This window comes from Saccostrea cucullata, unplaced genomic scaffold (genome assembly GCF_032062105.1).
Source record: "Saccostrea cucullata isolate Sc308-1 unplaced genomic scaffold, CSIRO_AGI_Scuc_v1 ctg2518, whole genome shotgun sequence".
Classification (NCBI taxonomy): Eukaryota; Metazoa; Mollusca; class Bivalvia; order Ostreida; family Ostreidae; genus Saccostrea; species Saccostrea cuccullata.
In genome coordinates, this window is record NW_026924945.1 from 95,360 (window position 1) to 120,168 (window position 24,809).

General features: G+C 34.3%; 2 protein-coding genes across 6 annotated transcripts in view; both read right to left on the reverse strand.

The window, feature by feature from the left end:
• Window positions 1-24,809, reverse strand: part of LOC134267682 (sterile alpha motif domain-containing protein 9-like) — a 115,099-nt gene that overhangs the window by 16,284 nt on the left and 74,006 nt on the right. The gene's annotated exons all lie outside the window — the stretch shown is intronic.
• LOC134267680 (ankyrin repeat domain-containing protein 11-like) lies at window positions 1,152-24,777 on the reverse strand. Of its 5 annotated transcripts, none has more exons than XM_062749899.1 (13): window positions 24,699-24,777; window positions 17,522-17,687; window positions 14,463-14,739; window positions 12,736-12,927; window positions 10,854-10,996; window positions 10,385-10,595; window positions 6,831-8,369; window positions 5,554-5,771; window positions 4,818-4,946; window positions 4,619-4,717; window positions 4,289-4,432; window positions 4,073-4,165; window positions 1,152-2,693 (listed from the first exon to the last, which is right to left on the reverse strand). In XM_062749899.1, exons 2-13 carry the CDS (start codon window positions 17,588-17,590, stop codon window positions 2,523-2,525), a joined length of 3,285 nt encoding a protein of 1,094 aa, XP_062605883.1. In that variant the 5' UTR covers window positions 17,591-17,687; window positions 24,699-24,777; the 3' UTR covers window positions 1,152-2,522. The 5 variants fall into 5 exon arrangements, with proteins under 5 accessions (XP_062605883.1, XP_062605881.1, XP_062605882.1 ...); XM_062749897.1 differs by having other exon boundaries at window positions 14,463-14,742; XM_062749898.1 differs by lacking the exon at window positions 24,699-24,777 and adding an exon at window positions 24,409-24,579 and having other exon boundaries at window positions 14,463-14,742.

A 24,809-nucleotide genomic window follows, 5' to 3' on the forward strand; every position in this document is an offset into this window, starting at 1 on the left:
CCCTTAATCCAGACTGTAAAGGAATTGGGAACCAAATTGGCCCAAGTACAGGAACATGGATATTTTATTCAAAGATCTGTTTCTACCTTGACCTCTAACCCATAATGGTTTAAGGTCACTGTGCACACTATAGTTTCGATGACGTATTGTCCAGATTGGGTCAAGAGACAAAATTCATTGACTGTCAACATGACAGCAACAGATACATTGGTTATAACCAAGTCACTGGGGCCTATGAAATTACTTAGCTATATCCATAAATCATTAAATACGTATAAGGAAAGTAATTTATATCACTGGGGATCCGGGATAACTTCGCTCTATCCATGAATTTGCAATATCCATGTTTGTACTAAACGAGTTTTACTGTACTTGTATTCACTTTGACCAGTAAAATTGAATCTTGGTTAAGACATCAGACCCAAGGCTCAAATGAATCCTTCTAAGGTCTTAAAGTTCTATTCTAAGTATACTAATGATATTAAAACTTCAAATTCAAAAAGAAGGTCACTGTGACCTACTTTTTAAAACACCCTGAGATTACATGAAGAACCAACTGACAAAAACATGTAATAATACATTGACAGTTTCTTGCCTGCAGAACAAGGCTTCTAAAATCATGAGGGGAAAATCTAAATTTTGGAAGAAATGACTGATGTGTTTTGAGATTGGCTGGGTTCAGATATGTCAATTGTAATGTTCATTTTAGGAAGTAATGGGAAAACAAACATGTATACTGAGAAAGATCATCAACATAGAATATCTTTGAAATGTCAGTTTAGTTTCAGCTTGATTATATAGGGCCAAAGATTTCATCACTTGATTCCTCATAAGGAAATGTTGCCCGCGTAGCACAGTGGTTAGAGCATATGCTCTGAGTCGCGAAGTAAGGAGTTGATCCTTACGTCAATGTGGGATGTGGAGACTGGTCCTTCGAATGAGACCATATAAACCGAGGTCCTGTGTCATAGTAAGTGCTGGCATGAAAAAGATCCCTCCCTGCTGAATGGCCCTGAGTGCCGAGCATAGGACAAAATTTGCAGCTCTCCACCAGCAAGTGGTGGCGTCTCCATATGAGTGAAAAATTCTCTAGATGGACCTTAAACAACATACAATCAATCAATCATTATAAGGAAATAAAGAAACATAAACAAGTTTCTGTACAGTTTATTTTAAATGCATGGAAAAAATTTCTTCCACGACATTTTCCACGTGACAAAAATAATTTGAAACATTAAATATTTCAATGTTTTAAAAAATTAGTAATTTGTTTTTATCCTGATACATTGCTGTACAACACTAAATACCAATGAACAGGGGTGCTGGGAAACTCCAGTTATAAAATATAAAGAGGAGGCACATGCCTTCACACAAGTAACATAACATGAGAACATTTAACAGTGGCTTAATAGATAAAAGAAGTATGCAGCACTATTAAAAATAATATTGCCTTTTTATTTGGATTTAAGACTAGGGAACAAATATCAAAGACAATACTTGAACCAATTCAATCAACATCAGCAAATGAGATTCAGAAACTCATTCTCTTAAATCATGTTCTTTGTCATTATGTTAATAAAAGTGTGATAAAAAAATACTCGGTCTTTTCACTACTGTTAAAAATCAAGACACAAATATCTTCTTACTTTGTTTGAAAACAACTAAACATAAATTACTACTTTATTATGTGAATTAAAACATGATTTCAGTTTAACCCATTTCTATACTGAAGTAAAGCAGTCTAGTGCAATACTTATCATCTAAAAAGTAGTCAAAACCTGAAAGACTGCCCCTTCAACATACTTTCAAAGTAAAATTATGCCATTTCATTTTTAAGACTGATGTTCAACTTCAGAGAGATGTATAGATAGTACTAATGTTTTTAGAAAACAAAAATATCATTGAAACAAAAACTTTCATTTGGAAACACAAAAAGATTCCAAGTTTATACTGACAGGGAATATGTTCTTGAAAAATTGCTATCAACTAAAAGAAAGTACTTTAGTGTTACAAGTTTTTGACTTGATTAATCTCCTAGAGTAATTCAGAAATGTAGATAATAGTAGCTTTAAGAAGAATAATTTAGAAGTAATTGTTGATTGGGTGACAGTTTGACTGTTAAGCAGGCTGTCTCTGTCCAAGTGTATGACGGCTCCACACACATCACAACATTCATAGAGGGCCGATGTACTGGCACTGGTGATCTCTATCTACACACTAAGGTGTCTCTTCTTGTGACAATTCTCTATCCACTGGCGTGAACCCACTATTGGATTCTGCACAGTGTTAATTTATAACATCTTTCTTTCCTCCTATCTTTTGACCACAATTAAGCACTATGTTAATATTGCAATCCACGCTGTTTTCATTTTACAACACACCACACCACGGTTCCCTTTTCACTTCTATCCATTTCTTTCACGTATCTCAACATGACAGCAACATTAAAATGATGCTCTCTCTTTATCCTGTGCCTTCACTTTGTAACTCTGTGATTATGTCCAACTAATACACATGCTCTGTTACGTTAGATCGAATTCGTGGACTTGTACCAAGGGAACGTTCACTTCGTCCACCTCAGGATTGGCATTATAGTCACATAAACCTAACTCCTTCATCTTCCACTCCCAGTCTAACTTCTGGATAGCATACAGTGAATCTGCCTCCATGTGATGTCTACACAATAGGTCCTCCTGTAATATAAAACATCCAATATTTGTATTAATTACTTTTTTTTCATCAACTGAGAGTTTTTTTTCACTGTTTTTCACTGTTTTAGTGTACCGTAATTTTCGGATAATAGGTCGATACTTTTTTTCTAAGAACCGCTGGGGTCGCCCAATATACGAATTTGACCTTTTTAAGGCTCAAGTTTACGAAAAAAGCCCCAAAATCCATAAAATTTACGTCAATTTCAAAACAAATCTATGCCATTTTCATAACTTTTTTCATTATTTTACGCAGAAAAATTAATGCCCAGGTAAAGAATAAAATATTTATTCTATAGCTTTCTTACAAAATAAATTCCATTAAATATCCATTGATGACAAAGGAAAAACTGTGCTTCATCAAGTAAATAATTCCTCAGCGTGTTATCCATCATGCGGTAGCCATCTTGTGAAGTTAGGAAGTCGCTACCGTTTACTAAATGTAAAACCGCAACCGTATCAAAATTTAAAATACGGAAAATTTTTCAAGATCACGATTACCGCTATACAAAGATTGGCTTCTAACAGAATTTTAATTGTCTGACAGATAAAAGGATTTACATTGTGTGTGCATGCAAATGTTTTAACGCCTGTGTTGATTTAATACCCGCAGGGCATGATTAGCAAATCCATAATGACTGTCAGATTGTGAATGTACCGGTACTCTCAATTAAATTTATAAATTAAACTTATAGCGTGGTAATATTATTTCAATTCTTTACTGTTGCTTTATATATACATTCAATGGTCGTTTGCGGGTTTTAGCAAATCCCCGAAGAACAAAAATGAAAATGGCGGACATTGAAGCAATTGTCGTCCACGGGTAAATAATGTCTGAATAAAATATATTAGGAATGTGTCCAAGTTGGTCTGAAATCAGAATTATTATTCTTTGATCTCGGGTATTTCCTGAATTATAGCTGTAAAATAAGAACGTATTTACGTGTTATTTATGCCTGTGGTTTAACAACAGTATGAAACTATGGAGGCATTGAACAGGCAAGTTGGAGAAAAATAAGTAGTAACACAATTCAAAGAAGTTTGAACTACATTTTTTAAAAAACTTTATTTAAATGCTGTACTCATTAAAATACCCGTTTGTTTTCTTGATACGTTCATGTCACGGAATTACCCCGGTAATTTTAGAGGTTTACCTGTTCTGATACGTTGTATCTACGTAAGAATCTTTAGAAAACGGGAAACAAAGCCTCGTCCTATATAGTAAGTTCGTCCTATCTTAGGATTTTTCAAAAATTAAGGCTGAAAATGAGCCTTTCGACCTATATACCCCATCGACCTATTATCTGAAAATTACGGTATATGTAATGGCTATTTTACCAAAATCTGGTTTAATAACTCTTTACCTTGAGTTTTTCAAACTTGTCATCTAGATCTTTTAACCAGGACAAAAATTGTCGTCCATTGTATCTGGCTCTCCCACCTTTCTCCTTCTCCTCCTACAAAACAATAATGTAAATTTAAACCAAAACCATCCTAGAGATTTCGAAATAAACAAAAATAATTTATAATCACACCACATCATCTAGCTTGAAGTTATTAAGGTTTCTATAAATAAGTACCTGCTCTGGTTCCATGGGGTGATAGATTTCCTCATTCCTCAGTATGGTACACACACTGAGAGGGAGGCTCTGATTGGCCATCGCCCGGGCTGCTCTACCATGCTCACGGATTCTCTCTTGTTCCAGTGATAAAATCAATTTCTCCTAAAATATAAAATTTCTAATTATTAAATTGTCCTTTGAAAAAATTATGAACATTGACATGAACACTGCAAAACTGATTGGCAAGAATTGGTATTTGGGAGGGCTATATCCCTTCATAAATAATTTTTCTATATGTGCAACAAAATTTCAACTGTAAATAAACTTAAGTAATCTGTTAATGTTTACCCTTTCTGTTAAATGTTGTAGCCTTAGCTTGTATCTGACTTTCTCCTGATTTATAAACAATTCTTTCATTTCCCCTTGCACTGCATTTGGAGGTGATAACTGCAAAAACAAAACACTTGTATTTGAATTCTCATCGTCCGCTAGTAATGCAAACTTAATCACTACTTTAAACATGGGAAACATGACCTCTTCCACTCACCATTGGTACGGAGAGGGTGCTGGCCTTCTTGCCTTCTAACACATAGCCACAGCTGACCATTAAGTAATCTTTGAAGCCTTGAGGAGCTTTAGGATAAACAACGGACAAATTGTTCTGCTGCTGGAGCACCTGCAAAGGGAATGTATAAATTTTATATCAACAGTATCATTTTGACTGTTTATAACTGTATACCCTTTCCAAAAGAAAGAAAACTTTAAATCTCATTTCCTCTGCAATTTTAGAAGACTCCAAAAATCTTTAGCTCATGTTCATTTACAAGGTAAAACTGTTAAAAAAGCATTATACTGTGAAATCATTTTCATTTGTGAGGGGTCCAATCTATGAACATTTGATTGCAATCAAAATTTTACTAATTCAGGTAGGACATAAGTACACATACAAGTACATGTAATTAAATCTGGGGTAAGGGTAAGGGTGACCTATGAAATTGATGAATATTGATCTCTTAAGAGCAAATGATGATTCTAAAGAAAATCTGTGGCTGTAACAAGATGTACTGAAATACTTCTTGCTTGATATTTAGCTCATTTTTCTGATGTTTATCAGACTGAAGATAATTTTGCTCTTATTCCTTATCACCTTGTAAGAAGTCTGTACTATTTCCAACTTATCACCTTGTTACAAATACTTATCACCTTGTTACAAATCAAACAAAAAAAGTAATCAATTACTCTGCTCTGTGTACTTTAAGATGTTTTCCTCAGTACAAACTTACCTGTTTTCTGATTGATAAATACAATTCAAATGGATTAGGTGGCTTCTCATAGGACACAGTGGGCAGTGTGATTGTAGGCTCAGAGGGGGGCGGGGGAGCGGTGTCAGACTTTGGACGTAAACCCTTCCGTTTCCGTGGCAATGTGTGGACATCCTCATCCTCCGCTTTACTTTTAGTCGTACTTCCTGTCTCGTCTTTGTCAGATGATTCTTTACTTCCTACAAAATCAAGACAACTGTCCAATCTTTTTTTTTAACTTAAATTTTAAACCATGATGCTATGAAATATCAATCAAGACAAGGTACTTGTTCATGTCTCTCTTCAGTCTCCTGCACTATGATATAAACTATATATCAAGGTACTGGTCATGTATTTTCTAATACATTGTACTACTACTACATACAGTACATTTCCGCATCAAATTATAAATAATTCTTGTAGATTGTTGATCAATTTTCAAAATCTATCAGTTAATTTGTAATCTATTATTAAATATTTCAATTCTCACTTTACAAAAGTTGTTTCCCTTTGTGGGATCAACCAAAAGGTCAATAGTTTTTTTCTTCTTTACACAACAAATATTTGGGTAATGCTGCAATATACAGATTTACATTTTTTCCTTTTAATGAATGGGTTGCCTGAAACAATCAAACTACAACATCCAACAATTATTTCTTAAGTCAAATGTTAATTCTGGAAGTTATGAAGACAAATGTGAGAGTTTTGTTGTATAAGGTTTTTTTCCCAAAAAAAATGGTAGCAATTGAAAAGTGAACAAGAGATATAACTTGGAAAATAAAGATTCAACTACCGGTGTATACAATCAGATTTGGTTAAATACATTAGGCCATTAATCTATGATACAGTTACTCAAGTTTAACACTGTAACATTGATTTTTATGGACATACTGAATTTTCATGTTGAAAAAAGAAATCTGAGTTGTTCCCCTTTTCAAATATTATCTCTTGTTTTAATATAAATATAGTATTTTTATGAATAAACTTTTATACTAATGTTTCAAGTAGAGTAAATATCATAATTAAAAGAGAACCAAGAAATATGATATAAATGATATCATTTGTTGAAATATAAAATTGGATTGGCAAGATAAAAGATAACACTAAACCTGCTCCCAAAAAAAACTGCCTTTCTTAATTTTTGCCGAGAAACTTTGATTCATTTTTTGGTCTTAAATAAAAATGCTGAGGCATGCCATATAGTGTGATATATTTTTGTTCAAATCCCATATCTGAATTCAGTAAGAAGTTGAGATTACCTGAATCTTTCTCCTTGTCCTTGGGAGGTGGCCTGCCCTGTTTCTGTTTCTCCTGCTGCAGTGCCTGCGTATGGGATCGTAACGTCCGCCTCGTCTGCTGCGTCTCCTTTTCCTTCTCGTCGTCCTGTCCTTTTTCCTTTCCCTCTTTTTCTCTCTCCTTGACCTTTGAACTGTTGTCTCTTTCCTTACTTTCTTTTGATGAAGAAATCTCCTCTGATTTTTGATCACTTTCTACATTAACTTGAGAGTCTATAGGTGCCTCTTTTGAGTCCTTTTCTTTTGAATCTTTTCCAGAATATTTTTCACCATCCTTTGACACTGCAGCACAACCACTGGATGAGGATCGCGAGGAGGCGGGGCTTGCTACCGGCTGGGATTCCTGTGGAGTGGCCAGGCTGGTCACATTGTTCTGAGGTAGCAGTCCCCCTGCCTGCTGTTCCTGAGTGGGATTTAACACATAAGGGAGAGATTTCTTGGAGGTGTGAATTTTTGCTGACTCAGGGTCCTGACTTATTGCTGATGATGTTTTTGGAGGGATGATGATTTTCAAAGGGGGCACCTTGGGTGAACAGGGCTTGCTGTCTCTTGGTGAGGACTTAAAGTCTCTGCCCTCTATTCGTACAGGAGAGCTATTCCGATTTGAGTCAGACCTTCCAGAATGATTGCTGCCTTCCTCACTTTTGGGTGAAGCTGTAGATCGAAGGTCCCACTTTAGTCCACTTGAACTAACACTAGAATTTGGCAGGTCATTTGAATTCCCATTGTTGGCACTGTTTGTCACAAAATTGTTTGAACTACTAATACTATTTCTTCGAGGAATATTTGAGCTATTTTGCAGAAAGCTTTGTTCATTATTAGAACTACTTGATACACTGTTGTTTTCCCCACTACTTCCGGACTTCCCGGTTGTAGTGGAGGTACATGAATTTAGTACTGAACTGACAACATTGTTACGCTGAACATCTGAAGACGCCGATTCTTTTAATCGAGAAAGACTGGAGTCTACGGAGGGAATGCGAGTCCTATCACTATCACCATACATTTTAAAAGAATCTCTTGATTCACTATCACTAAAACTTTCACTATGCGGGAAAAATGGCTGCGTCTCTGAAACTTTTAACTTGTACTTTTGTGCTGAATTTTCCACACCCTGACTGTCAGGTTCCAGATTATTTAATCTGTTAAATCCTCCCATATCAAACCCACTGACATCTGATGAGGAGAATGGTAATTTAACTTTGGATGCTGGAGATTCTGTACTGGAGGTACCAGTTTCCTCTGTATTTCCTGGCTTGGATTTGAACCTATCACTCTGTAACTGGGGGTCATAAAGGTCACTCCCGCTGGAGGCGGGGCTATCACACCCAAACAGAGTGTCCTTGTTTTCACTAGTCTCCACATGACAACTGTAAAAGTCAGGAGATTTATCACTTTGTTCATCTATCTGTTCTCTCTGGAACTTGATGAAGATGCTTTTGCGGCTACTTGGTCCCAAATTTGCATTGTTAGAGTCTGATTTAGGATTTCTGGGTGTAAAGACTAAAAAAAATAATAGAACTGATAATTTGAATCATTGCCTTGGAAAAATCATTAATATAAAATATTTGTTTATATTTCTATTTGCATTTACAATTTTGCAAGGAGGAAAGATTAACAGAACCTTATGAATATGTACTGAATAACAAGAGATGTTTGTAAAACACTTATGCCCCCCTCCCTCCAAATTTGAATTTTTTCCAAGTCCAAAAGGGCATAACTCTGTCTACAATGGTGCAATCCTACCCAACACAAAACCTGACCTAGAAATTCAGCTGAAAAATCTGTATACTAAATTTCATTTCAATATGTGTAACCTTTGTAGAGAAAATGAACTGAAACTGCAAATAAGTGGAATTCTTTATAAGTCCAAGGGACATAACTCTGTCAATAAAGTTAGTGCCCCGCCACAGCATGATACGCCCGTCAAATATTGTTCAATAATAATCATAAATTGGTTAGGGTGCAAGAAAATCAGGTAGCCTTGATTAACAGATAGACACAAATTTCAATGATTTAATTTCCATTTCTTATCATGTTTAAAATATTGTACATACATCTCTAGGAGACTTACAGTGTAGGGATTAAATATAACAAATAATACATCATATAATTCTAAACTGGACTACAGCCATCAAGAACTCTTAATTAACACAAGCAACTATGAGGCCATTTCTTTTTGCCCAACTCCCAAAAGATAAATTAAGCAGCTGCATGATCAGATCTAGAGATTACCAGTTAGCTTCTGACGATAAACTCATTAATTTCTCTCTAATTTGACATGCGCATTTCTGCTATCAAAATTCTTCTTGACCAGTGCTTGATAATTATGCCCATGGGACAAACTGAATTCCTCTCAAAACATTGACATTTGTTACAGATTCCTGTAAAGTATATGATGAAAAAATATGTTTTTACTTAATTTAACATTTTTTAATAAGGATACAACTATATTTTTACATTTTTTAGGATTATGAAATTTAAAATTTAAAAGACTTAAATTTTTTTAAAAATTCACTTAAATTAAAGGTCACAGTGACCTTGAAATAGGCCGCGACACACCTTCTACTTTAGATGTATACTTTTGCCAAGTTTGAAAGCTTTGTGTATAAATACATGTAACAGGTGTGAAATTCTCCCAACTTCATCAAGGAGCCATCATCAAACCTTTTGGGAATCAAGGTCTTTTCTCTCCAAAATTTTATCATTATTTATTGTTCCTATGGGTATCTTGAACACTAATATAGGGTGCATGCATTGACATGTAAAAACTATTTCTTTTAAATGCAAGATTGAATTTGTTGTAGCTAATGAAACATTCTTCATTTTCTTTCTTCTTGACTTTAAATTCATTACATTGTTTTTATTACATTGAAAATATGAATTTGAACTGTTTGTCATCTTTGTGTGACATGACACTGTAAATTGACTGTTAAAAAAAACCCATATAAATACACTATAACATAAAAAATCAAATTAATTTTACTATTAACTATCATATCCTTTTTTTTTTTAAAGGCTGGTAAATAAATGTTTTGACAGGCAATAAATTACAATTAAGAGAATTAGAGAAGAGAGATCTTTCCTTCTGTTGTCAAATTCTCAGGAGATATAGATAACACATGATCAGAGATGCCCAACTTCCCACACTAAGTTCATTAATTATCTTTAACTGGATACATGTCCACTCATATCTCCTTAAGGACAAATGGATAGATTATAATTGGAATTTTTCTAAGTTTAAAGGGCATAACTCTGTAAAAAATGGCACGATCGTACCCAAAACAGAACTTGGCCTAGATATTCTTCTGATAAATCTGTATACCAAATTTCATTTCAGTATGGGCAACGGTTGTGAAGAAAATGAACGGAAACTAAGTGGACCGACAGACCGACGGACAGCAGCAAAGCAATATGCCCTCCCTTCTTCGAAGGGGGGCATAATAACATGATCCTTAATTCACAAAGTAAATATCACTCTTTCCGGATAACATAAATATGTAAAAGTTAATACTGACTATCCATATCATCGTCCTTGCAGGAGGAGTTACTCTCGGGAGAGGTTGGGGAGCGGGCGTCGTCCAGACTAGAACTGTCACTACTGGAGGCGATGATTTCCTTCCTCAGCAGCTTGACCATGTCCTGAGAGGCCGCCACGTCCACTGGGGTCTTCCCTTTACTGTTAGGCTGGAGGGGGTTGGCACCGTGCTTCAATAGCAGCTCCACCAACTGTCAGACAAAATAAATCATGGGTTATATCCTGTCATAAACTGTCAGACAAAACAATAATGGTTACATCTTGTGATAGACAAAATGTAAGACTTCCCATCTAAAAATTAACATACTATGCAACACTTAATTATAATATTTTAAGTGTTTGACTGCAAATTATTCATTTTTTTCCTTTTAAAGTCTTGTACCAATCTGAAGTCCTAAATGCTATGTACATAGAATCTATTTTTTTTTCTTTAGATCTCTCTGACTAACCTCAGTATGACCGTTTCCTGAAGCATCATGAAGGGGCGTGTCGTTCTCCAGTCCCTGCACATTCACATTGGCTCCAGCCTTTAGAAGTTGCTTAGTAACAGACACCCAGCCTTTGTTTGAAGCTTCATGAAGTGGTGTCCAACCTATTATTCATAAAAATATATTCATCATGCAGTGTACATGTAACAATTTTAGTGTACGTGGAGTAAGTTTTTACCAACTGGCAAATTTAACATTTTTTCCTAAATGTTTAAATTTAAAACTTTTTTTTTTAAATATAGCAGTTTAAATACAGCAATCTTAAGGATATCTCTATCTCTGATATAAAATTAGATGATTAATAAATTTACTATATATGGTAAAATTTTTCTTTCTGCATCTGGTATTATGTAGCGTTCCAAGATCTTTACACTTTTGTCCTTATATTCATGGAATTAAAAGTGAATTGATTTTTAAATCTCTATATTTATACCAGTTTTACCCACATATTTACATGAAAAAACATTCTCAAAATACAGGCTGAATATAATCTCATTTTCTCAAAATGACACAACTGAATCTGCTTATTCTGTTGAAATTCTATGTAATCTGTGTCTTTTCTGTCTCTTTATTTACACATGTTCATTTTTCAGTATTCCTTGTACGTAGACAGGTACATGTACAAAAGAATGCTATACCAGACAACTTGTTGAGCCTTTGTGCTTCACTATGACGTAAGAGATCATAAAACAAGGTTAACACCTGATTACCAAACAGGTAGGGAGTGTCATAAAAAGAAAATCAATACACAGTCACATTAATATCATGTCTCCGCAGAAAACAGCAAAAATTTGACAGGATTGGGGATTCCTTCTTTTTTTGGTTTTATTATCCCTATTTTTTTTTCTTACTGAGAATCAACCAGATAAATCCTAATTTGATATTCTGAGAAACCCTAGTTCATGACAGGTTGGCAGATCAATGAAGTTTTGTGAGAAATCTGCTTCCAGACAAGGGGCCCTACAGATAAGAAAGCTGGCTTCCTCTGTCTCTCGACCTCTAGCGGGGTGAATCACAAATCAATACCCTACCAATCAGACTGAACGGTGACAAGGTCAAATCTGGTCTCCTACAAGCCAGCCAAACACAATACCACTGCATTCAAAATCAGCCTGGCCTCTAACAAGCCAGAATCAATGCACAAATCTTATTCCCTAGTCATTCAAAGGATATTAGAGAACGTGCTTTAACCAGCTAGAAGAAAATTATTCCTGGCATTTTGTTGATACTGGTAGCCTAGTATTGAGCATGTGCTTAATTTCGTAAAGAATTTTCTTTCTTTCTTTTTTCTCATTACATTTGAAAAACATTCAACTTTATTAACCTACATTTCCTATTACATGAGAACAAGCATTTCTTCAACTAGAATAATTCATACAGTGTGAGAGTTATTACCCCAATTCTTCCTTCCTCGAAATCTGACTAAAGCAATAGCATCAGTATTGAAGGCCTAACTACCCACAGGAATAAAATAAAAAACACCCTGTCATTAGTCATATAGAGTAGAGACATCAGTGTTTTCATCAATATCACTCCACCTAACCTAATTTACATGACTTCATGCAGTACATAATCTAGATTATTCCCAGTGAGCAAAGCATAGAGGGATTCCATCAAAAATTAATACAAGTGTACTCTACAAAGCACAATCTATAATTAACGTTTTTAAAATACCCAGCAAATCTATCAATTATTTACCAATGCAGTCAATAAGTCTGATTTGTTTTTTGCAAGAAACATTGACAACACTGTTCCCAAGAGCCACATTCACAGGAAACACCCATTGCATACAAATCTATACCCAGATCATGACTGCACTAGTTGTTTTTTTCATGACTTTTACCTGCAAAGTCCGCTACATTGACATCCGCCCCGGCCTTGATCAACTTCTTTATTTGCTTGACGTCGCCCTTGATAGCTGCTAGGTGGAGGGGTGTTTCACCTCGCTCGTTTCTCTTATGGACCTTCTTGTCCCCAGGGGTCTTCTTTACAGGGGGAGCTGAGGGCTGTGGTGAAGTGGGCTTAGACGATGAGTCTACAACATAAATTATATATACAGGAAGTATACCACTTACAGGCAACATACTTCACAATCAACATTCAAAAGAAAATAAATTAAACATTATAAAACTTAATAAAGTTTCCTTCTAATACATATTTTATTTTTAAACTGTTGTTGATTAAAAGGGACCAGGAGACATTGAGGACATGGAAATGTACATGTACTAATCACCATCTTATATAGAGCATTAGTCAGGTCAGGTCAGTGCAGTCACATGCAGATAACATTGAATCAGATCAAGGTCAAACATAAATGTGTCCACCAGGGTCATCAGTACTGTAATACTTATACCATTTATAAAATGACAAGTCACTGCTTACTTTAATCCCCGAAAGTCATTTTGTTCATAGAATGTTTTATATGAAGTACTTTTTATATCATCCATAAAATGACAGTTCAATGCTTTTAAATGCAGTAATTGAAAGCCATTTATGTTAAAGCATCTGATACTATTCATGAAATGACAATTCATTGCTTATTCTAATGCAGTTAAGTCATATATTTTAAAAAATTTTTTTTTACAAGGAAATAAAAAATAATTATATCAGAAAGAAACATCTGCCTCCACAAATCTGTGTCAAAGCTAATGTTCACTGTCTAATTACGTCTGGTCCATCGTGTATATATGAGTAATGAATAGGTAATGCATTTACTAATGTCAAGCTTGCCATTAGATCCATAAATACCCAAGAAATCTATAGAGGGACCAGTAGCTAGATCAGGGCTTTGTCAGGCAATATTATCTTCTGATACAGTGTATGTAAACTCAATTATTGATCCAACTCCTACATATATCTATACCCATAGCCATTTCTAATTAACAAGCACCGCCAACAGGCAAATCACTACAATGACAAGGCATTTCACACATGCTGAACAAGTCATGCCTGTCATGCTTTTATGGTTCAATCCAGAAATTATTCTAACATGAAAAACAATGTTTGTTCACAAGGTTTTGTGATAACTACTTTGACTTTTCATTTTGTGACAATTTAAAGGTAATTGCTTGCTTGTCAAACATTGAATGAGTGGTTACTTCCTGATATACCATTCTGAGGTTATTTTTGTTCTTCTATGAATAACAGGTACTCATATCCTGTATGTACAGAAATTGTAATCAGATGTTGGTGGTAATTAAAATGGCTGTTTACTTTATTTCTTTCCTGTAATCCAATTATATTTCCCAAGTTCTTCTATTCTTATAACAAATGGTGAAAATTAAACACTTTTTTCCCCATTCACTCCAGGTTTTCTATCTACTTTGAAACTTAACTCTGTAACGTGTTTACTTAGTCATATCAAGTGTTTACATCACAACTACTGTTACGGTGACAAGCCAGTGGTAACAATTCAGGTGTAAATTTACATAATCCATATTGCTAACAATAAGCCATTTATCTTACAAAGTCTGCTTACTTTCCAATTTCTCCCAGTACCTTCACATGCCAAAAACCAATTTAATTGTTCTACATTCTAAACGTTAAAAAAAACAATTTCAGAATAGGTACCTTGAGAGTCATCAGTCATCTTCATAAGAAATAACATCTGTTGTCTCTCAGATAGGGGCCCTGTTCGAGGGGAGGTAATCCCACTACTGGGGGCCTTAGAGACAGGGGTGGATCCATGGTGGGTGGGGGACATCTCAGAATTTAACAGGGGTTTCTTCCGTTTAGGTGTGGTCTTGCGGTCGTCTTCATCAAGTTGTGGTGGCGAATCAGATACAAGGAATTTACGTTTCAATGGCTTGCTTTCTGATTGTGGGGTTCTTATGAGTAATGGCTTCTCCTGCTTTAAAATAAAGAAAAAGTATTCAGTTTATTGATAAAGAACTAAAGGTTTGAAGCACCCACCCCTTTTCTTTTTGATTATATACCCTGTGTATGACATACTATGAACACATTTTGACAGGCTCTGTCTTGGTTTAACATATTAGTGAAGTGAACTTAATGCTTCAAATGCAGGATTAAATCATTTTATTCCAGATGATTCAAGAACTTTCATCCTGTTTCTATATTCAGCATGTGCCCTTATTTTCACATGGCCTACATTATAATGTCATTTTCTGTTCTGTTTGATCTTCCTATTTACTCTATCGAACTGAATTAATGCACAGCATATTATGACTTTATATGGAGAATCTTTTCAGCTGAAACCTTGCTTTCACTTTTTGTGTTAAACTGCCTGTATTTAAAAAAAAAAAAAAACAACTGTTCGAGAAAACTATGCACATACAGCCTGGGTATTATCGTTTTACAGCCAGCACTTGCTGACATCCTAGATATTTCCGCTGCGTTACCAAGGGAGACATTGCCTCAGATTAACCCTCGGACAAAAGTGCAAAAGAAGCCGTTCCCTGAATTTATTAAACAAAGAAATCACCTTAATGTCAACAACACACCTGCCACTGGATAATGAAAGTCTGTCTGGAACAGACATTTGTGCCTAACTTAAAGTTACACAATCAGTAATAGGACCAGATCTACCTTGAACCATATAGAATTGAAATTTTATCAATAATAACTTGTATTGCCTGGAATTTTATCTTATTTCTGTAAAAATAACTTTGCAGTGTAATGGTAAATCTTCACTACACAGAAATGTATATATTCTCTGCCTCTACAGACAGCTGGGGTATTTAATGGTGCACATTTTTCTTTGTTTCTTCACATACCATGGCCGTATTTCTGACCTCTCGCCGGCTGTCGTGTGGCTTTACATGGTGGTACATTCTAGGTTTATCATGGCTTATGTCCAGCTGATAATGCGAGGGACCCTGCAGTAATGCCTGCATGATGGTCAGCGACACAAAATGTCCATTCTACAGACAGACAGACAGAACGGAAAACTAATGCAGAATAATCTTCTTCAGCCAAAACCCTCTTAATGTTCCTCTTTGTTCACAGTTAGAGAGTCTTATTTGGTCGGTTCACTTGCACTGATAAGTTGATAACAATACAGATTCCTGAAAATTTATACTTTCACAATTTACATGTGTTCTGAATAATGAAATTAAGTCACAATAGTCACACAGTGGAATATATATCCAATTTTTCAGCTGACATCACAGAGTAACCAGTTATGATATTTCTGCCTTTATGAATCTGATGAGCCCAGGTAATTGTTGTTTGTAATGACATAGACACATGTACACACAAAATCACACAATTTCAATGGGTGTAGAACTGTCACAATAAAGCACAGCCATTTATCATAAATCCAGAGATATTTGTCAAGCGTTCACTGTCACAAACACACACCTTTTTTTATACACAGGTAACCACGTGAACTTGGGAACTAGCTGGAATTACCACCACAGCTCCAGTGCAAACCAATAAGTCAGTATTAAATGTCACCCATCATCAAAGATTCCTAGTCTTCAATAATGACTCACTTCTTCAACAGCAAACAGAGCTACTGCACTACATCTGCCTACCAGCAACTGGAAGGGCTATCTGATACTGGGGAATCTGCTGGATTTGCTGTAAATACTGTTAGGTCTAACTGCATCACAATCAATCCTGTATCAATTCAATGCCCAAACTTTTTTTATTCCCACAGACAATTCTAGAACACTAGCCTGTGTTTAATGGCTTCCTGAAACCTAAAGGGTCAAGTCATCTGTGACAAAGTTGGTTTTTGTGACACATGTTTACATCTCAATGACTCCCTTATTCATGCTGTTTTCTTTCAAAAGTTTTCACTCTACAAACCTCCTGTACAGAGCAAGACCTTATGTTTGTGTAATAACATTCATAAAGTTGGGTTTGAAAACATAAATGTATGTAAATCAATCATGAATCAACATTGACTGTATTGAAAAGATCTCATCCTGCCCTGGTGTTCAACTTCTTACAAACACAATGCCTGTTTTTGTGATGAATTCTCAGTTAACATTTCAACACGCACTGTTAATTCAGCTCTATTTCTGCCCCTGTCTTTTACACAAGGAATGTGCTTCTAGGCATATCTGCACATGACAGTATAACCTTGGAAAACCCCAGAATATGGCAGACTTGGGTAATAAACACTTGAATAGGCCTTTAATTTACATAAAGGCTTACACAAAACCATACACATAAGTAAGAAAGTGTACTCTATAATGACCTCTGAAAATCCTTTCTTTGAAGGTAACTTGACCTCTTCACACAGGAGTGCAGATTTTGTAAAATATCTATCTCTCTAGGCTAATCTCTTTATTAATGTGTAACATGGCCAGCAATTACCAAAGTAGTTTAAACACCTTTTTAGTATGTACATGTATACCTAAGTTATGGCCTGTGTACAAAAATGTCTTTAAAAACACTTACATCATTAAAATCTTACAGTAACTGTACTATTGTAATATGTATTGATTTTCTTGTGAACTTCTTACACCCATCTTTTCTGATGTTCCAAATTTTGTATTAAATGTGCATTTTTGTACGAAACATGCAAATAACCATGATGATACTGAAAACCTAGTTGCTGTGTTGCTAGTAGGGCTTTTTCATTGTCTGTATGGCTATTTACAAAAGGCAAATTTTCTCTGCCAACTCTGGTTTGCACTTAGAAACGTCCCTATAGTTACCTTTTGAGGAGGCGATTTCTTTTCAGACATGTCCGATGATGACGACACAATAGGTTGTAATGAAGGCATGCAGGCATCACATCTGTGAGGTATGTCATGTGACCAGACCAATAAATTCTTCAGGGATTGTCCAAAAGTTCAAGATCTTTTCTAACACACTTGTCATCTTCAAAAAAAGAGAAAGAAAACTTAATACATCAGTGTTATATTGATAAAAAGATTCATGCATTCCAGTCCATTGTAGTACCTAATAGAACAAATGGTCACAATGTTGTTCCTTGCACCAGCTGAATTCCATATACATGTTTTATGGATTTCACTGTAAAAGCAATGCACTAGGTTCTTCTTACTTTATAATTATAATGAGTAATCAAGACAACATGAATGTCATAATTTAAAGTTTCTTTTTAATTGTCAGTATTTGTACATTGACAACATGTACATTTAATAAGAGACAATTCAGAAATATGGACTTTTTTTACCACAGCTTCTGATTTTTTCAGATCTAAATTCTTAATATGAATAATATCTTCATTTACTGGCTGAATACCTGTGTGTATCTATACATATAGTTAAATGCGCAGATAAAATATGACCTGAAATGCAAAATGTCCTACTTAACCTGTCAGAAGGGAATTTAAATTGGAAATGATGAGGCATGTTATACAACATAAAGCTAAAACATGCCAACCCAGTCAAAATTATTCATTCATACTCGAAAACATGCTACACATTCGGTACAAAGGATGCACGCAAGCTGAACATTATTGGGAGGTATTTTCATCTGGAGATATATATACAACACATGCCAGAATATTCTACACAGGCTATATCGAGGTTAGCCTGGTAATACCTCATTGAAACATCTGTTTATATCAGACATTGTATATGCCCAGTCAAAGCAGTTGTATGTGTGTATGTGGGTCAAATCGTCCATCAAAGGAAGGCCCAGCAATACTGACATGCCTAATGGATGGAGTGTGGGACAACATAAAATCAATATTAATTATTCACAAAACTCAGTCTCTATGCTAAATATATACAAAATGGTGGAAACTACTTGTAGGCCTGGATAACAATAACAGAACAATAAAAATCACGGGGTCATGATCCTGTCTGTGAATTTATGTACAATACATATGTAATAGCAATCATTTAAATGCATAGCAAAGAAACTCTCTTCAACTGAGACACATGATACTAAATATAGATTTTCATTTTTTGGTTTAACATTCGAATTCACTATATTGATTTCTTAAAATATCCAACAAGACTTGCCATGGAGTTAACAAATGGGGTTTGCTATTTTTGCAGTGTTAAATGTAAACAAGATTGCCCGAGTGCATTTCAACATTCTTTAAATGTTCACCATACAATGTCTATTTCCCCATTTAAACCACAACATTTCTAGAAAACTCTATGTCTTCATTGTCAAATGTGATTTGTTGACTGATTTTCTTAAACAAAAAACAATTGTAAAATAAAATTCTCAAAGACTTTGACTAGCAATTAGCCCAGAACAAAGAATTCATTGTCATGTTACAAGACACACAAATTCTTGTTCCATGATAGAGGACAGAATTAATATCGGAGCAATGATCCGCAGTATTACGCCATATTTAGTTCTCCTTATCGTCTAACGACAAAGAGGGGACATTATTGACTGCTAATGGCACCACACCTTTAATTGCATTCAAAACCACTCTATGGAGACCTCATTAACTAGAAGGCATGACTGGCATGTACACCTGTATCAATATTCAATACATTTCATCACGTTCATCTGTTTCTACCTCTGAAAATGATGATGCAAGGTTCAAATCGGACACTCACATCATACAAGCTAGGTTTCTCCTGTTTTTAGGACATTTTAAAATACAAAAAAAAATTTCAGGTACATCAACACATAAATGTATGTATATTGAAAGGGAGACATTAATAATTCATGCAAGGTCACACTAATGTATTCTGAAAAACATGTCATTAATTCTACAATACATCAAAAACCCATGACATCTCAAAAACTGCTGTAAGGCAAGCTTAAGATGGCTGTTTACAAAGGAAGCTTTATCCACTCTGTTCATAATATTAACAACATTGATAGATTCTAATCTAATGGAGCCAGTTGGAGTAAAAATTTTACAGTCTCAAACAAATTAACAAAAAGTCACAAAACAGCAAAACAAGCATTAAAAAGTGCCTGGCGTGGGCAATTTTGCTCTGATATACTTCTAAGCAAAATTTGTAACATATACATGTTAAGTTTACAATACATACATGTATATACTTTTAAGTCCAGGGGAACAATGGGAATAAAAATGAACTTGCTCTAAGTGTCAAATCATTATAAGCATGTTTCCCATATAAAGAGTGCTTGACTATACTAAGTTGTCTGAGGTGTCATTCCTAGCTATAAATACGGCCGGACATGTTCTTGATGTTCAAGGTGTATATGTATATTTGTATAACCTAACCTTGCAAGAGAGCCCTGTATACATTGCAAATACATTTGAAAGGAATTCATGTCTGAAAAAGTAACAAAGTAGATACTTTATCTGTATTCATCTGTATTCAAAGCGATATATAGTTTATTCAGAATTCTTTGAGCAAGAGAGACATGTTATTTGGATATAAATACAATGTCTGTTTTTCATTGGTGTAGAAAATCAATTTTATAAAAAGTCAACTTGTGATTGATAAAAAATGGAAGTAAACTTATCTTAATACTGAGGGTAAATCAATATCTGTCAAAATATACCAGAAATATTATATTTTAAACAAGACTAGGAAATTAATATCATCTCACTCTGACAGGATCAAAAAAGTAATAAACAGATGGGCTATTTTAAATGTTTCATGGAAACAGATGTATGTTTCGTATTACATGAATCAATCTGCATAAAAAACACATATGGTAGTATATAAAAGATCATACACATTATTTAATTAAAAGGAAAATCTATGTTTTTATAGATGATACAAAACGTAACTACAACCATTTTCATATTAAGAACATTGATGTATGTTCAATGTGTTAGGAAGTAAGTGTGCATCAACTGAAACAAGAGTCTTAGAGAATTGTAGGTACATTATCACATAGATATTAAGATGCCAAATCTTGGTTAACCGTGCCAGATGATGCAAAATAAACTTTTTAGATGCTAGCATCTTTTTAGTGTGCTAGCATCACTGGATGAAATCAGGGATCTTGATTAGAATAGCTTATAACTGGGTTGTTGCATGGCCTATTCCCAATACAATATAGGTAGCTTATTTCTCAGGTGAATGGAATTATTTTCTCATTATTGTCATTACTAGTGATAAAGACACTAAAAATCCTGAAATGAGATTCCTTTACAAAAAAAAAAAAAATCAATTTATTTTTCTCAATTTTGCTGAGTCTGCTCAAAATTTTCTTAATTTTAATGGATCCACTCCTAGCTCCATAGGCATAAAACTCAAACGAGCTCACTTTTGATCTTAATTTCACTTTTTCAAAAGGTGGGAAAATGAGACTTAGATCAAAAGTGAGCTCAATCAATCAGCTCATCTCAGTTTTATGGCCCCACAGCCTGCGCTAAAAAAGTGTGAGAGCCCTATTGTTTATTCTTTAATTCCAGACCACTATGTCATGTATAAAGGGTGACTCATATGATAGTATGTCCCACAATCCTTTATTTACATTGAGTAGTGCATGTACAACTTTAGTCCATTATTTACACAATGAGTTAACTTTTGTCCACAGATTTTTCACTTTTACCCGATCATGACAAGGTGCACATGGTGGGTGTGACCAGTCGGCAGGGGATGCACATTCATCCATGGCACCTAATCCCACCTCTAATGTTTTGGAGGTCCGTGTTTGTTCTGCTCCTTTATTCTGGTAATGTTTAATGGACTTTTGAGCTCGAATACTGTTTGTTATCTCCAGATATTTCACACTATCATAGGATATGACTTTGTTTGTATTAATGACTATCACCAGTTCTTTGTACACAATCTTCAAAAACAAAGTAAATAAACATGTCTAGGTATAACTTTCCTGTCATTCTTTACATGATTATCAAAATGAGATTAAACCGATCATGTATATAAGTAAACATGTGTAAGGCGGCAAGAAACAATGTGATATTGTGAATTACAAAGATGATTCAGCAGAAATCATTTATCCTTTTCTTAAAAAGTAATATTTTGCATGATTATTGGGGGAAGGGGTCCCTCTCCTGAAAGAAAAAAATGCTTTTCCTTTGTGCCATACATCTTACTTGTATGTATATACATCTTAATTTGCATACAGTGAAATGGTCAAACCATGTGCATATGTGCTTATTTCAAATACCATTCAAAATTCAATTTTCTCAAACTGAAATAATTAAAATAATAGTATTAACACATGAGACTTTTTAGTGGTTAAAATCTAAGCCTTTGTGTTACTTAATCTGTGGCAACAAATCATGATATCTAACCAAAACCAAAACTATAAACAGTTAATTAAATGAAAAATCTTTTACTTATATTAAATGTTTTTATCAGTTTTTAAATCTTAAGGGGGCCGACTATAGTTTCCATTGCGCAATATTTCGCGCATCATAGTCAAATGAAGCGTATTTACTGTATTAATGCAATTTTTTTGCTTAATTATTAAAATTAAACAAAATTAAGAAATTATAGGTAAAAAAAATGTAATTACAATTTGATATAACTGATTTTTTAACCGATTTTGCAATTGATAGGTAGGTTGACGTCGTTGAGGTGTGTTTTTGACCTTATGATAATCTGTTGCTCTTAAAGAAAGGGGTAATAAAATTACTTTTGAGGAAAAAGTAATAAACATACGCTCTTGAAATTTAAAACATAGAATTTTGAGAATATCTCCAATATTTTCATGATGTTTTTTTGTGAATCCATTGTGCACGTCATATTTTGTAATACTCTATAAAAATAGTAAAATTTGCTAATATTTTGCATTTTGAGATGCCCCCTCTGGTAACAAGACAGTAGAATTTTGTCTTTCTTAAATATATTGTATAATATAGTATTACTCATCAAATATTATAGTTTGAACAAAATGCCTATTTGTAGTATTTGTATAATTTGCTTTAAAGTGCTAAAAATTGGCATTTTCCCATATAATCCTATAGTAAATGTACCTGTATTTTGAGACGGTCCCTCAAAAATACCTGGACGGTAGATTTCCCCCAAACTTTGCATGTACACTGAAGTTAATGTAAGTTATTTATGGTATAAAAATGAAGAATTTCGCTATTGTAGTTTTCACAAAATAAAACTATAGTCGGCCCCCTTAAATAGATGTGTGGACCCCCCCCCCCAAAAAAAAATCCCCCCACACATCCCACCCCCTACACTTTCAAGTTTTTATCTGAAGTGAAAAAATGCTGCAGCTGCAACCCTTCACTTAAAAGGAAGAAGGAGAATAAAGTTAGTGAATGATCATCCTACACTTTACCATTCTCCTAAACAAGTTATTTATACTGATATTCAGAGAAATACTCTATCATTCTATATATTTTTATTTTCAACATCTGAACTTCAATACTAGGACATTTTGGGACATATAAATACGGTATCAAACTATCAACTGGTCATGTAATGAATATTCAACTACTGTAGATTGGCAAATAATCATGTTGGTTTTAATTTCGCTATGTTTGCTATTCACCATTTTTTCCACAATATTAAACCCATTGTGAATGTTATTGTTAGTTTTTAAAATGTTCAAATCCTTATACGAAATTTTAAATTAATTTCTTGTACCGTGAAATTAAAACCATCTCAATTGGTACTTTTTGAGATAATGTGAAATTTTAATACCGTGGACTTAAAACAACTTACAGTATTTAATACTTTCTTTGGTTAACCAAAAATAATAATATTTTTAGCATATGTATATTATGTGTTTTTTTCTGAAACTAATTATTAATAACTAAAAGAAATGCAAACACTAACACTTAACTGCTTTACAACATCACTAACAATCCTCTTTTTCCACTGGGTAATAATCGCTGCTTTCAATCGTCTGAATCAAAGAAATAATTTGATAAAAAAATTTTTTTAGAAAATACATTCCCTGACCCTTTTCACTGGTTGAAACCATTTCATTGGCTCCTTCTTTAAATATGTTATAGACGACGAATTTCACATTCCTTGGAGTTATCTCCCGTTGTCGGCGTAATGCTCATTTCCCACTTTGTCCTTTATAAGTTACCTGTTAATATTTTTAATCTTCAAACATTATTGGACAAGTTCGATCTGTACCTGTATTGCCAGAGTATGGGGCTACATGAAAACCATAATGAACATATTCATAGGGGCCTACAGATTTCATTTCTTAGATATTGACCCATTAAGTTGGTAGGGTTATATAGGAAAAAGTGCTTTACGCCGGCTGACCCCGGATTGACCCCGCAAAGGGGAACTTTTGTAAATGTGAAAGTCGTCTATAAACACAGCATCATATTGTATCTGTAGCCTTATTCCCATTAATTCCCTATTGATAATAAACCCTCCATTATTCTAGGAATTAAAAAAAAAACAACATTATTTTGCTACGTGTTCTATGTTTCATACCAGTATCTTTATTCGATTAAAAATACCAAATCAGAAAATATCTTGCAGATTTCCAAGTTTATACTTTTTCATCTACTTCATTCAAGGGTATTACATTTAGCCTTAGAATTGGTGTTCATAAGTCATAAATGCTGTTAATTGTATATATCTTAAACATTGGTTTAACTGTTATAAATGTACTGTATATTTGGATTTACTTATAACTGAAAGTGCATACCAACAAGTGCAAATCATTGCACATACAGTAAAACTATGCAACACATAATGAAGATAAAACGGTCAATGATAAACATACGTACTTATTCTACCCTATGTAAAATTGTGGAAAAGCTAATGGAAAGGCATAAGCGTTTTTATGCTGATCTTCAACAACAAAGACTAATCCAAGCCTGGAATCTCTAAACAAGCGTGGTGAAAAATCCACAGTATGGCCAACTTTCATTAAGCAATTTGACACTTTAATTTAAGCTGATATACTTTTTCTTCGTGGCCCCATTTAGTTTTTTCCTTCTTCTTTCAGAAAATCACATCTTTTTAACTAAGGCACTAATACTTTAGGGGATATAAGGGATCTTTTAAGGGTACTCACCTTTGGAGGTCGCAAGGCTTTGATTCTACGCGGGTAAAAAAGCCTTCTTGTGATTGGTCAATATAATTATTCCCCCGAAAGAAATTTGTAACAGGCAATTTCATTCGCTGA